At 44.4% G+C, this 14,197-nt stretch overlaps 1 protein-coding gene across 1 annotated transcript in view; it reads right to left on the bottom strand.

Moving 5' to 3' along the window:
• Positions 1–12,082: 12,082 nt before the first annotated feature.
• Positions 12,083–14,197, bottom strand: part of LOC119286807 (homeobox protein KNOX3-like) — a 7,546-nt gene continuing 5,431 nt past the window's right edge. The window contains exons 5-6 of the mRNA XM_037566265.1: positions 12,720–12,952; positions 12,083–12,602 (exon numbers count right to left, since the gene is read on the bottom strand). Coding sequence (XP_037422162.1) covers positions 12,399–12,602; positions 12,720–12,952 — 437 coding nt within the window. The 3' untranslated portion in view covers positions 12,083–12,398. The remainder of the gene's footprint in view (positions 12,603–12,719; positions 12,953–14,197) is intronic.

Genomic DNA, 14,197 nt, shown 5'->3' with positions numbered 1-14,197 from the left:
TGCTACTATTCTGCGTGCTCAAAAGATTGTATACTCCCTCCGTCCGGAAAATACTTGTCATCAAAATGAACAAAAAGGGATGTATCTACAACTAAAATACATCTAGATACATTCGCTTTTATTCATTTTTATGACAAGTATTTCCGGACGAAAGGAGTACAAGTGTACACCCGGCCGCACATGATATACTTCAGCATAATCCAACCAACTAATGTCAACTGACCCAGTTGAACTGCCTTCAATGGCTCAACTGACACCAAACTACTTTTTTGGAATTGGAGGCGTACCCCAGCCTCTGCATCATAATGATGCATGCAGCCATATTATTTAGAAGTTGCAAAGTATCACAAAGTCGTCTTACAGCTTGCAAGTGGAGCGAAAAATAAAAGTAAAGAAAAGTTCATGCTAACAATATCAACCGGAATGTCAATAAGAAGGATAAGCTCCCTAGACTCCTATCATGTTAAGCGACCGCCATCCGAACCGGTTGAATATAGCCCATGTGACCATCTCCCACTGGTTGCACCCAGTAACCAAAGGCTCCCTGGATTCCACAGGAGTGAGTAAGGACCACGTACGGATCCAAGTGGTAGCTCTGAAGATAACCTGCAAGAAAGTTAAATTGTGTTGTCTGTTAAAAATCAAATCATTCCTGCAATTCCATATAGCCCACAATAGCGCACAAATTCCAATCCGAATATGTGCTGCCGTAGTATGTTCGACCAAAGTTAACCACATTCCAAACAACGATGCAATGTCAACTGGAGGAGTAATTTTGAAGGCTATATGAATCGTTCTCCAAAGCAATTTGGCCAATGGGCATTCAAGAAATAAATGTTGTATTGTTTCATCATGATCACAAAAGCAAGATTGATGACCCACAAGTATAGGGGATCTATCGTAGTCCTTTCGATAAGTAAGAGTATCGAACCCAACGAGGAACAGAAGGAAATGATAAGCGGTTTTCAGCAAGGTATTCTCTGCAAGCACTGAAATTATAGGTAATAGATAGTTTTGTGATAAGATAATTTGTAACGAGCAACAAGTAACAAAAGTAAATAAAGTGCAGCAAGGTGGCCCAATCCTTTTTGTAGCAAAGGACAAGCCTGGACAAACTCTTATATAGAAGAAAGCGCTCCCGAGGACACATGGGAATTATTGTCAAGCTAGTTTTCATCACGTTCATATGATTCGCGTTCGGTACTTTGATAATTTGGTATGTGGGTGGACCGGTGCTTGGGTACTGTCCTTACTTGGACAAGCATCCCAATTATGATTAACCTCTATTGCAAGCATCTGCAACTACAACAAAATTATTAAGGTAAACCTAACCATAGCATGAAACATATGGATCCAAATCAGCCCCTTACGAAGCAACGTATAAACTAGGGTTTAAGCTTCTGTCACTCTAGCAACCCATCATCTACTTAATACTTCCCAATGCCTTCCTCTAGGCCCAAATAATGGTGAAGTGTCATGTAATCGACATTCACATAACACCACTAGAGGAGAGACAACATACATCTCATCAAAATATCGAACGAATACCAAATTCACATGACTACTAATAGCAAGACTTCTCCCATGTCCTCAGGAACAAACGTAACTACTCACAAAGCATATTCATGTTCATAATCAGAGGGGTATTAATGTGCATATAGGATCTGAGCATATGATCTTCCACCAAGTAAACCAACTAGCATCAACTACAAGGAGTAATCAACACTACTAGCAACCTACAGGTACCAATCCCAGACTTAGAGACAAGAACTGGATACAAGAGATGAACTAGGGTTTGAGAGGAGATGGTGCTGCTGAAGATGTTGATGGAGATTGGCCCCCTCGTGGCGGCGGAGTCTCGTCCCGAAAGCTTGCTTATGATTTTTTTTCCTCAACGAAAGACTCCATATAGCAGAAGATGGGCATCCGAGGGCCACCAGGGGGGCCACGAGGCAGGGGGCGCGCCCAGGGGGTAGGGCGCGCCCCCACTCTCGTGGCTGGTGAGTGGCCCCCCTCTGGTACTTTTCGCGCTTAGTATTTTTTATATATTCTGAAAATAACTTCCATGAAGTTTCAGGACTTTTGGAGTTGTGCAGAATAGGTCTCTAATATTTGCTCCTTCTACAGCCCAGAATCCCAGCTGCCGGTATTCTCCCTCTTTATGTAAACCTTGTAAAATAAGAGAGAATAGGCATAAGTATTGTGACATAATGTCTAATAACATCCCATAATGCAATAAATATCAATATAAAAGCATGATGCAAAATGGACATTTCTCCCAATTCAAGACAAGGTTAGTTTCTTCACATCTCTGCAAAACTCAATCAAGGTTGCTTAAGCAATCATCAAAAGAGGATCCATAAACGGAGAAATCATCCATGAATACCTCACATATCTTTTCACAAAAATCAGAAAATATAGCCATCATGCATCTTTGAAAGGTAGCAGGTGCATTACATAAACCAAAAGGCATACGTCTATAAGCAAAAGTACCAAAAGGGCAAATAAAAGTGGTCTTAGATTGATCATCAACTGATACAGGTATTTGAGAGAAACCAGAATAACCATCTAGAAAGCAAAAATGTGTATGTCTGGACAATCTTTCTAGCATTTGATCAATAAAAGGTAATGGGTAATGACCTTTTTTAGTAGCCTTATTTAATTTGCGGAAATCAATTACCATCCTATAACCTGTAATAATTCTTTGCAGAATCAATTCATCTTTATCATTAGGAATGACAGTAACACCTCCCTTCTTAGGAACACAATGGACAGGACTTACCCACTGACTATCAGCAACGGGATAAATTATACCTGCCTCAAGGAGCTTTAGTATTTATTTTCTTACCACTTCTTTCATCTTAGGATTCAGTCGTCGTTGGTGATCAATAACTGGTTTGGCATCTTTCTCCAAATTTATTTTGTGTTGACATAGAGTGGGACTAATGCCCTTAAGATCATCAAGAGTATATCCAATAGCAGCACGGTGCTTCTTCAGAGTTTTCAATAATTTTTCTTCCTCCTTCTCTGAAAGGTTAGCACTAATAATAACATGATATATCTTCTTTTCATCAAGATTAGCATATTTAAGAGTATCAGGCAATTGTTTAAGCTCAAACGCGGGATCACCCTTTGGTGGAGGAGGATCCCCTAAGATTTCAACAGGAAAGTTGTGTTTCAGAATGGGTCCCTGTTTAAAGAACACCTCATCTATTTCCCTTCTTTCATTCATAAACATATCATTTTCATGGTCTAGCAAATATTGTTCTAAAGGATCACTAGGAGGTACGGCAATAGAAGCAAGACCAATAATTTCATCTTTACTAGGCAATTCCTCTTCACGGTGTTGTCTATGAAATTTAGAAAAGTTGAACTCATGAGACATATCACCTAAACCAATAGTAACAACATCCTTTTTGCAGTCTATCCTAGCATTAACAGTGTTTAAGAAGGGTCTACCAAATATAATGGGACAAAAGCTATCTTGTGGGGAACCAAGAACAAGAAAATCAGCAGGATATTTAGTTTTCCCACACAAGACTTCAACATCTCTAACAATCCCAATTGGTGAAATAGTATCTCTATTGGCAAGTTTAATTGTGACATCAATATCTTCTAACTCAGCAGGTGCAATATCATGCATAATTTCTTTGTATAAGTCAATAGGTATTGCACTAGCACTAGCACCCATATCACACAAGTCATGATAACAATGATCTCCTATTTTAACAGAAATAACAGGCATGCCTACCACACGTCTATGTTTATCTTTAGCACAAGGTTTAGAAATTCTAGAAGTTTCATCACAGAAATACATAACATGCCCATCAATATTATCAGCCAAGAGGTACTTAACAATAACAATATTAGGTTCAACTTTAACTTGCTCAGGAGGTGTATAGGTTCTAATATTGATTTTACGAACCATAGTTGAAGCTTTAGCATGATCTTTTATCCTAACAGGAAAAGGTGGTTTCTCAACATAAGCAGTAGGAACAATAGGATCATTATAAGTGATAGTCTTTTCTTCAACTTTAATAGGTGCAACTACTTTTACTTCTATGGGAGGATGATATTTAAACCACTTCTCCTTAGGGAGATCAACATGAGTAGCAAAAGATTCACAGAAAGAAGCTACTATCTCAGAGTCAAGTCCATATTTAGTGCTAAATTTACGGAAAACATCGGTATCCATAAAAGATTTAACACAATCAAACTTAGGTGTCATACCTGACTCCTTACCTTCGTCGAGATCCCAATATTCAGAGTTGCGTTTAATTATTTCCAATAAATCCCATTTGAATTCAATAGTCTTCATCATAAAAGAGCCAGCACAAGAAGTATCGAGCATGGTGCGATTGTTATCAGAAAGCCGAGCATACAATTTTTGGATAATCATTTCTCTTGAGAGCTCATGATTGGGGCATGAATATAACATTGATTTAAGCCTCCCCCAAGCTTGAGCGATGCTTTCTCCTTCGCGAGGCCAAAAATTATATATATAATTACAATCACGATTAACAAGATGCATAGGATAAAACTTCTGATGAAATTCCAATTTCAATCATTTCTAGTTCCATGATCCCATATCATCACATAGCCTAGACCATGTCAATGTATCTCCCTCCAAGGATAAAGGGAAGACCTTCTTCTTGATAACATCATCGGGCATACCTGCAAGCTTAAATAATCCACAAACTTCATCCACATATATTAGGTGCTCATCAGGATGTAATGTTCAATCTCTTGCAAAAGGATTAGCTAGCAGTTGTTCTATCATACCCGAAGGAATTTCAAAGTAGACATTTTCATTTTCAGTAGGTTGAGTAGGTTGAGGAGCAACTCTTTGCTCTACTGGTCGAGGTGAAGATACCCCGAACAAGCCCCTCAGAGGATTACTTTCCATAGTAACAAGTGATAGAAAATTTCAGCACACTATATAAATTTTTTCTTACCAAATTCCACCTACCAAAGGCGCTTCACTCCCCGGCAACGGCGCCAGAAAAGAGTCTTGATGACCCAAAATTATAGGGGATCTATCGTAGTCCTTTCGATAAGTAAGAGTGCCGAACCCAACGAGGAGCAGAAGGAAATGATAAGCGGTTTTCAGCAAGGTATTCTCTGCAAACACTGAAATTATAGGTAATCAATAGTTTTGTGATAAGATAGTTTGTAACGAGCAACAAGTAACAAAAGTAAATAAAGTGCAGCAAGGTGGACCAATCCTTTTTGTAGCAAAGGACAAGCTTGGACAAACTCTTATATAGAAGAAAGCGCTCCCGAGGACACATGGGAATTATTGTCAAGCTAGTTTTCATCACATTCATATGATTCGCGTTCGGTACTTTGATAATTTGGTATGTGGGTGGACCGGTGCTTGGGTACTGTCCTTACTTGGACAAGCATCCCAATTATGATTAACCTCTATTGAAAGCATCCGCAAATACAACAAAAGTATTAAGGTAAACCTAACCATAGCATGAAACATATGGATCTAAATCAGCCCCTTACGAAGCAACGCATAAACTAGGGTTTATGCTTCTACCACTCTAGCAACCCATCATCTACTTAATACTTCCCAATGCCTTCCTCTAGGCCCAAATAATGGTGAAGTGTCATGTAGTCGATGTTCACATAACACCACTAGAGGAGAGACAACATACATCTCATCAAAATATCGAACAAATACCAAATTCACATGACTACTAATAGCAAGACTTCTCCCATGTTCTCAGGAACAAACGTAACTACTCACAAAGCATATTCATGTTCATAATCAGAGGGGTATTAATGTGCATATAGGATCTGAACATATGATCTTCCACCAAGTAAACCAACTAGCATCAACTACAAGGAGTAATCAACACTACTAGCAACCTACAGGTACCAATCCCAGACTTAGAGACAAGAATTGGAAACAAGAGATGAACTAGGGTTTGAGAGGAGATGGTGCTGCTGAAGATGTTGATGGAGATTGGCCCCCTCCCGATGAGAGGAGCGTTGATGATGACGATGGCGATGATTTCCCCCTCCTGGAGGGAAGTGTCCCCGGCAGAACGGCTTCGCCGGAGCCGTAGATTGGTTCCGCCAAGGTTCCGCCTCGTGGCGGCAGAGTCTCGTCCCGAAAGCTTGCTTATGATTTTTTCCTCAACGAAAGACTCCATATAGCAGAAGATGGGCATCGGAGGGCCACCAGGGGGCCCACGAGGTAGGGGGCGCCCCCAGGGGGTAGGGCGCCCCCACCCTCATGGCTGGTGAGTGGCCTCCCTCTGGTACTTCTTGCGCTCAGTATTTTTTATATATTCTAAAAATAACTTCCGTGAAGTTTCAGGACTTTTGGAGCTGTGCAGAATAGGTCTCTACTATTTACTCCTTTTCCAGCCCAGAATCCGAGCTGTCGGCATTCTCCCTCTTTATGTAAACCTTGTAAAATAAGAGAGAATAGGCATAAGTATTGTGAGATAATGTGTAATAACATCCCATAATGCAATAAATATCGATATAAAAGCATGATGCAAAATGGACGTATCAAACATTGTGGACTACCTACCCATCGCCTCTTGATTAAGTTGTCCTTTGTAAGAATGACTTGTTTGTGGAAAAGCCACATACAAATTTTAATGCGCAAAGGAACCTTAATCTTCCAAATATGCAATGATCTCGGGACCGGGCCAGAATTAATCAAATCCATATAGAAAGTTTTTACCGTAAAAATACCATTCCTAGCTAGCTTCCATTGCATGGAGTCCGGTTGATCAGAGAGTTGAACATCCATCAATCTCCGAACCAGGTGCATCCATGCATTCCATCGCTCACCAACTAGTGCTAATCTGAATTGAATATTTAAGGGGATCATATGTAAAACTGTGCCTATGTAATCCTCCTTCCATTGCACAATGTTATACAGGGTAGGATATTGTACGGCCAGGGGCGTCTCTCCTAACCACGTATCCTCCCAAAACCTTGTTGACATCCCATTGCCAACGAGGAATTTGACCCTCCGAAAGAATAGGTCCTTTACCCGCATAAGACCTTTCCAGAATGGCGAGTCTGTTGGTCTCATGGTAACCTGAGTGAGTGTTTTGGACTGGAGGTATTTATTACACAAAATTTGTGCCCACATGCCCTCCGACTCTGTCTCTAACCTGTAGAGCCATTTTCTCTTGAGGCACTTTTTCTTGATTTCTAAGTTCTCAATACCGAGACCGCCCTGGTCTTTTGGTCGACAAAGAATATCCCAACGCGCGAGACGGTATTTCCTCTTGGCCTCATCTGACTGCCAGAAGAACCGACATCTGAAGAAATCAAGTTGTTTCCGTACCCCTTTCGGAATTTTGAAGAACAATAGTAGGAACATCGGCATACTAGTCAGTACTAAGTTAATTAACACTAGCCGACCTCCATAAGACATTCGCTTACCCTTCCAGCAACTAAGCTTTTTTTCTATTCGATCTTCGATGCATTTCCATTCTTTATTGGATAACTTATGTGATGAATTGGTATACCCGAATAAGTGAATGGTAAAGAACCTAATTCACACCCGAACAATTGTCTATATGTGTCTTGTTCGTCTTTGGCCTGCCCAAAACAGAACAACTCACTTTTGTGAAAGTTTATCTTTAAACCAGACAATTATTCGAAAATACATAGAATAAGTTTCATATTACGCATCTTAGCAATGTCATGTTCCATGAATAGGATAGTGTCGTCAGCATATTGTAAGATGGATACTCCTCCATCAACCAGATGAGGGACTAACCCCTCCACTTGGCCATGCTGCTTGGCCCTACCAATAAGAATGGCTAACATATCGGCCACTATATTAAACAAGAGAGGATACATGGAATCTCCTTGTCTCAAACCCTTGTGTGTCTGAAAATAATGACCGATATCATCATTAACCTTGATTCCGCCAGACCTCACTAAAACCCTTCTGGACTTGAGAACCCACTTGGTTCCGCCAGACCTCACTAAAACCCTTCATGCGCATTGCCTGTTGTAAGAAAGGCCACTTAACTTCATCATACGCCTTCTCAAAATCCACTTTGAAGATAACCCCATCTAGCTTCTTCGAATGAATTTCATGTAGCGTTTCATGCAAAACGACCACCCCCTCAAGTATATGTCGTCCTTGCATGAACGCTATTTGGCTCGGTTGTACCACTGAATGGGCGATCTGTGTCAGTCTATTAGTACCCACTTTTGTGAAGATATTGAAACTCACATTGAGAAGACAGATTGGCTTGAATTGTTCAATTCGAACTGCCTCTTCTTTCTTTGGCAATAGCGTAATCATGCCAAAGTTAAGATGAAACAGCTCTAAATGACCGCTAAAGAAATCATGAAACATAGGCATAAGATCACCCTTAATAATATGCCAATATTTCTTATAGAAATCAGCTGAAAACCCATCTAGTCCCGGTGCTTTATTCGATTTCATTTGTAAGATTGCATCTAGAACCTCTTTCTCAGTAAACGGTGTAGCCAAAATATCGTTCTCTTCTACCTGTAGCTGCAGAATATCACCAATTACAGACTCGTCTAGGGACGCCGTACTTGCTTCCGGATGTCCAAAGAGTTGTTTATAATAATTAGAGATATATGCCTTTAGGTTCTCATGCCCTATTGTCCCCTTGTCCTGTGCCAGTTGAATAATTTTCTTCTTCCTATGTTTGCCATTCACAATCATATGGAAAAATTGTGTATTGTCATCCCATTGGACAACCTTAAGCACTTTGGTGCGCAATGCCCATTTGAGCTCCTCTTATCTAAGAGCATCTCCAGCTGTTGGGCCCCAGGAGGCGATAATAATCGCCCCCTGGGGGCGCACCGGCGCAAACCGCGTGCTGGGGGCGTAATGTTCCCCAGTCGCGGCGCCCATGATTTTTTTGAAAACTAAGATCCGGCACAAACAAGCCGCAAATTCAACCAAACTTCGACGAGTTCATACATATTTAAAATATTTTACAAAAGAAGAAAAAAAAACGCTACTAGGCCTACTGTCGCCCTCGCCGTTCCTCGCCGCCCGCCGCCCTTGAAGCTCTACATGCCGAGGAGCCTATAGAACTGCGTGTAGTCACCGCCGCCATCGTCGTCGTCGCCTCCTCCGCTGTGATAGCCTAGCTTAATACGGATGATAGACTACTCATATCAATAAGGAATTCCTTCTTTTCCGGAAGCCCATTCGAACAGAACTCCAAAGTTAAGTGTGCTCAGCTTGGAGTAATTTCAGGATGGGTGACTGGTCGGGAAATTACTCCCGGGTGCGCACGAGTGAGGAAAAAGTGTGCAGAAAAGACTAGTATTGATCTATGGGGCCAGTCTAGATCCTGCTAGGAGTAACAAACACCGGCGGGTGTGTCCGGGGCGTTACAAGTTGGTATCAGAGCCAACCCTCGTGGTTACACGGATGTTTGCGGACAGGTGCGCGGTCATGTTGTGCATGACGTTCGTGACCCGTCGTGGCACACGGCATGGCACATGTGCCGGACTGGAAGCACAGACGTATGTGCCAAGAGGGAATGTTCATGTGGCCCGACGAGGACGTCGGTTCCTCTGAGTGGGGGTGTATGTGATAGCCTGGCTTAATACGGATGATAGACTACTCATATCAATAAGGAATTCCTTCTTTTCCGGAAGCCCATTCAGACAGAACTCCGAAGTTAAGCGTGCTCAGCTTCGAGTAATTTCAGGATGGGTGACCGGTCGGGAAGTTGCTCCCGGGTGCACACGAGTGAGAACAAAGTGTGTAGAAAAGACTAGTATTGATCTGTGGGGCTAGTCTAGAACCCGCCAGGAGTAACGACCACCGGCGGGTGTGTCCGGGGCGTTACATCCGTGGACGCCGTCCCTGCTGCACCCCTTCCCTGGTGGGCGCGGCCGGTTGGACGGTCCGGGGGCATCCTCGTCATCGTCGCTATCGAGGACCACCACGCCGTTCTCGTCCTCGCGCCCACGCTTGCGGGCGGCTATCTCCTCCAGGGCTCTGCGCTGCCGGACCATTTCATCGCGGAGGTAGTCGTCCCGCTCCCACTTTAGGGCGGCCTTGTCGGAGAAGCCGTGCCGAGCAATGGCCTCGTACTCCGTGGGGAGGCCGGGCTCCACATTCGGCCTAACGAGGACGAGGCGACCAGAGGTGGGGGAGGAGTCGGCGATGCGGACGCCGGAGCTGCGGGTGCGTTGGCTGACCGGCGTGTCCCGGGGCTCCGTCTTGACGGGGCGGAGGCAGGGAGAGCCGGACGAGCGGCCGGACGAGGAGGAGGACGCCCCCGGATCCATGCGCCTCGGCGTCGACGAGCTCCCACGCCGGCGGGAGAAGGACGGGGGAGCGGGGTACTCCAGCCTGGGCATGTTGCCGCCCTCGATATACTCAAGGATGGCCTCCAACGTGCGGTCGGGCACGCCCCACCATCGGCGGCGGCCTTCGGAGTTGAGCCTTCTGGAGGGCACGACGTCGTTGGTGGCCTCGAGCTGCTCGGTGTGGCGGCGACGGAAGTAGGACTCCCACAGCGGGCTGTCGTGGACGTACCTCGGACCTTCCCTCGCCGCCTGCGGCAGATTGATGCGGATACGCGCGATCTCCGCACGCCGCGCCGCCCCGGTGGGCGGCGCTGGCACCGGGACCCCACCGGCGCTGATCCTCCACACCCCGGGCCGCACCGGGTACTCGGCCTCAAAGAGGAGCCGAGTTTCGTCCTCGTGAAAGTGGCGGCGGCCGAAGCCATTCGCCGCCGCGCCATCGCCTGGGAAGCGCTTGGCCATGGTTGAACTGGAAACGGCGAGAAGAGAGGGAGGAACGGGGGGTGTCGAGGAACAAGGGCGTCGGCGATGGAGAGCATGTGAGTCACCGGCGCGCTGGGGGCGGCTTATATAGGCGGAGGCGCCGCGCGTACGCGTGGCGGGCGAGGGACGCGCGTCGTCCCGTCTTCACTGCGCCGCCCGTGAGGCATCAATGGAGTAGGCTGACCGGCGCGGCAGCGCGCGGCAGCTTTGGCATTGATTCCGCCGCGGGAACCGAGGCGATGAGGACAACGAAGCGGCGAGAAGAGCCGAGTCACTGCCAAGGAGGGCCCGCCGATTTTCGCGCCAAAAACATTTCGGCCGGCGCCCCCAGCGCGCCGAGTTCGGCCTGGGTCCGCCAATGTCAATTTCGGCTCGAGCCAGCGAAAAAAGGGGCTTTGGGGTGCGACTAGGCTGATTTTTCGGCGCCGGCGACCGAAAAATCACCTGGGAGGCCTTGTTGGGGGCGCGGCTAAAGATGCTTTAAGAAGCGCTCGAAGGCTTAGCTCAGCTTCGGTCTTAGAACTTTGCTCATTCACCGTAAGCAAGGTACTTTTTGCTTTTAAATCTAAAGCTTCAATTAAACTAGTAAATCTTTCTTTTTCTTATTTGTAAATCACACTTTCGTTTCTGGCTCAACCTCGCAAAAACTGTTTTAAATGACGTATCTTATTTTGCCATCTCTCAAGACTAGTATTTTCCCTAACCGGAATGGCCCATTCACGTGCGATGATAGTCGCCTCGCCCGAGTCTACAAGCAATGGTGTATGATCTGAGATCGCTCTTTGCATCGCATGAACCGACACCAAAGGATATTATTGTTCCCATTCCACACTAGCAGTACCCTATCCAACTTCTCATACGTTGGAATGTGCAACGAGTTGTCCTAAGTAAACTGTCTATCGGTGAGTTCAATTTCGATAATCATATTAAACATCATAGCCCACCGACTATCAAAATAGTCATTGTTCTTTTCATCTCTCCTTCGAATTATCACCACTGACAAGGATCGGTAGAGTCTCATCTCCACGAATCCGCATCAAGTCGGCTAAGAAATCTGGTTTAAGTTCAGGTTGTGCTACACCATACACCGCTACAAGAGACCATCGAAACCCATCCAATTTTGATCTCACCCGAAACTTAACCGCAAAATCACCCCAAACCAGTTAAGGACACCAAACTACTGAAGCAGTCGAAGAAGAAAACAACCAACGATTGAAGCATAAAGAACTTTGGATCGTCCCTTTGCAACCATATCGATCATTAGCAGGCATGAACAAATTCAGAAAGATGCACAGGTAGGTAGAGAGAAGGCAAATTATTCAAGCATGCACGTAGCAAGGCATGTCGCAGCAAACAGGCGGTTGTCCATATGGTCGCGTCAATCGCTACAAAACCACACAAAAGCGATCGAGTCCATGCATAAATGATAGGTAGGTAGGTATAAGTAGTGATGATAAACAAAATAAGCATGCGGCCTCCTTCCAGCTCGCATGCGGCACACAAACGCTAACTTAACTAGCTTCGGTCGTCGGTAACCTAGTGCTTCAGCATATGGCACTCGGTCGCCGCCATTGGCACCGACCAAGGTCACCAGTAAGAGACGAGGCCTGGCCAAGCTAGCCGAACCTGTAGAGCCCGCTGTCGTTGACGAAGTGGCCGTCCATGTAGAAGGCGGCGTTAGGGGGATGGTACGCGTCCATCATCACGAACTGCATCTCGTCCGACGGCTTCCAGTGGCGCTTCCTCTGGTTGATGAACCAGTTGTTGATCTGCTTCAGGTCCAGGCCCGTCGACTCGGCCAGCGCCACCTTCTGGCTCTCCTGTAGGACAATGCAAGTCGTCAAGTTTATATCGAGAAGAGAAGTTCTAGAAATGTTCAGTATCAATACTGGAAGTGTGAGACTACACATATTTCGAAACTTGGAAGATTTGTATACCGAGGGATAAGGCCACTTGTAGTGCATCTCCCACCAGCTGAGGAGCTGCTGGCGAGCATCCTTCGGGAGCTTCCCTTTCTTCTTCTTCTTTGATAGCTCTTGCTTCAGGGAGCTCAGGTACCCACTGTACTTCTTCAGGAGATGGTGCTTCAGCTCCTGGTCCACGCCGTGGGCATCAATCTCAGGAAGCTCTGTCTCTCCTCCGCTGCCTTCTTGATCTTCCTCGGAAGAGCCTTAATTTACACATATCAAATGAAATTTGTTAGTAAAGTAAGAAACAAGGTATGAACTCGCTTTTACATAGCGAGAATAATGTTCGTTCATCGCAAAAAAGAGATCAATGTAGATTGTAGACACATCCAGCTTATGTCTTGACAAATACTACCTCCATTTCTTTCGCAAAAAAATAAATACTACCTCTATTCATAATGTTTTGGATATTTTAATATGCACTACATACAGACTGAAATGGGTGAACAAACACACTAAAACGTGCCTATATACATCCAATTAACGAAAAGTTAGAACATCTTATATTCGTGAATGGAGGGTGTACGTAACAAGGGATGAAACCAGATTGTTAGTTGCTCATGGTAGTAGACAGGAAAAACAATTAATTAGGATCAATAAATAAAACAAATAGCAGTTTCGAACAAAAAGAGAGAATGTCTTCACGATTTAGTGAAGAAACATCAACTAGTCACTCCACCTGTGAGAAGTGAAATAACAAGGAACTTTATCTTGCATGAATTCAGTAATGGGCAATTAGCAAGTTACATATTTATCGTACGTAATCCATTTATTTACTTAACAATTTTATGCTTATAAGTGTATATGTGGATTGCCTAGCCCTTTCTAGCAGTTCGGACTTTTGGTTGCGTTGGCTAATGCATGAAGCTTAACAGTATGAAGATGAGATAATCATGTGTTCATAACCCCGGTATATAAGTTGGTAATATGCTTGTGAATTATATGTATCTATTTGCTAGCTGCATTCTCGTAAAAAAAAGTTTAAGATGTGGTGTGGATTGATCCCCAAGTATATGGATTTTCATTTTAACAAATGATGGCAAGTCATATACGTTCAGTAAAGAGAGTTACTCCCTCCGTAAGTGATCTAAACACTCTTATATTTCTTTACGGAGGGAGTAGAAGAGAGAAGCATTACATATAAAGCTGGTTTTTGTGTGACACCTTATACATGATTGGGAACCCTACCCTCCTCTCTTAACCCCTACCCTGCAATGGAAACCCTAATGACTGTGTAAGCAGTTTAATGGAAAATGCTCAGGTGTGCGTAAAGCCCCGTAAGCTTTTCCAAATAAACCTAGTTCCTTTATAAAGCGTTCAAAATGCCATTCAAAAGGGTTAAGCGGTACAATTTTCTTTTTGAGAAAGCTGTACACCATTTTGGAGCTATGTATTAGTAAGTAAAGATAAAATGGAACAAGTCCATTTAACCTTTTTTTTGTGTGTGT

Source organism: Triticum dicoccoides, chromosome 4A (genome assembly GCF_002162155.2).
Source record: "Triticum dicoccoides isolate Atlit2015 ecotype Zavitan chromosome 4A, WEW_v2.0, whole genome shotgun sequence".
Taxonomy (NCBI): Eukaryota; Viridiplantae; Streptophyta; class Magnoliopsida; order Poales; family Poaceae; genus Triticum; species Triticum dicoccoides.
This window is presented reverse-complemented; position numbering and strand designations above follow the sequence as displayed.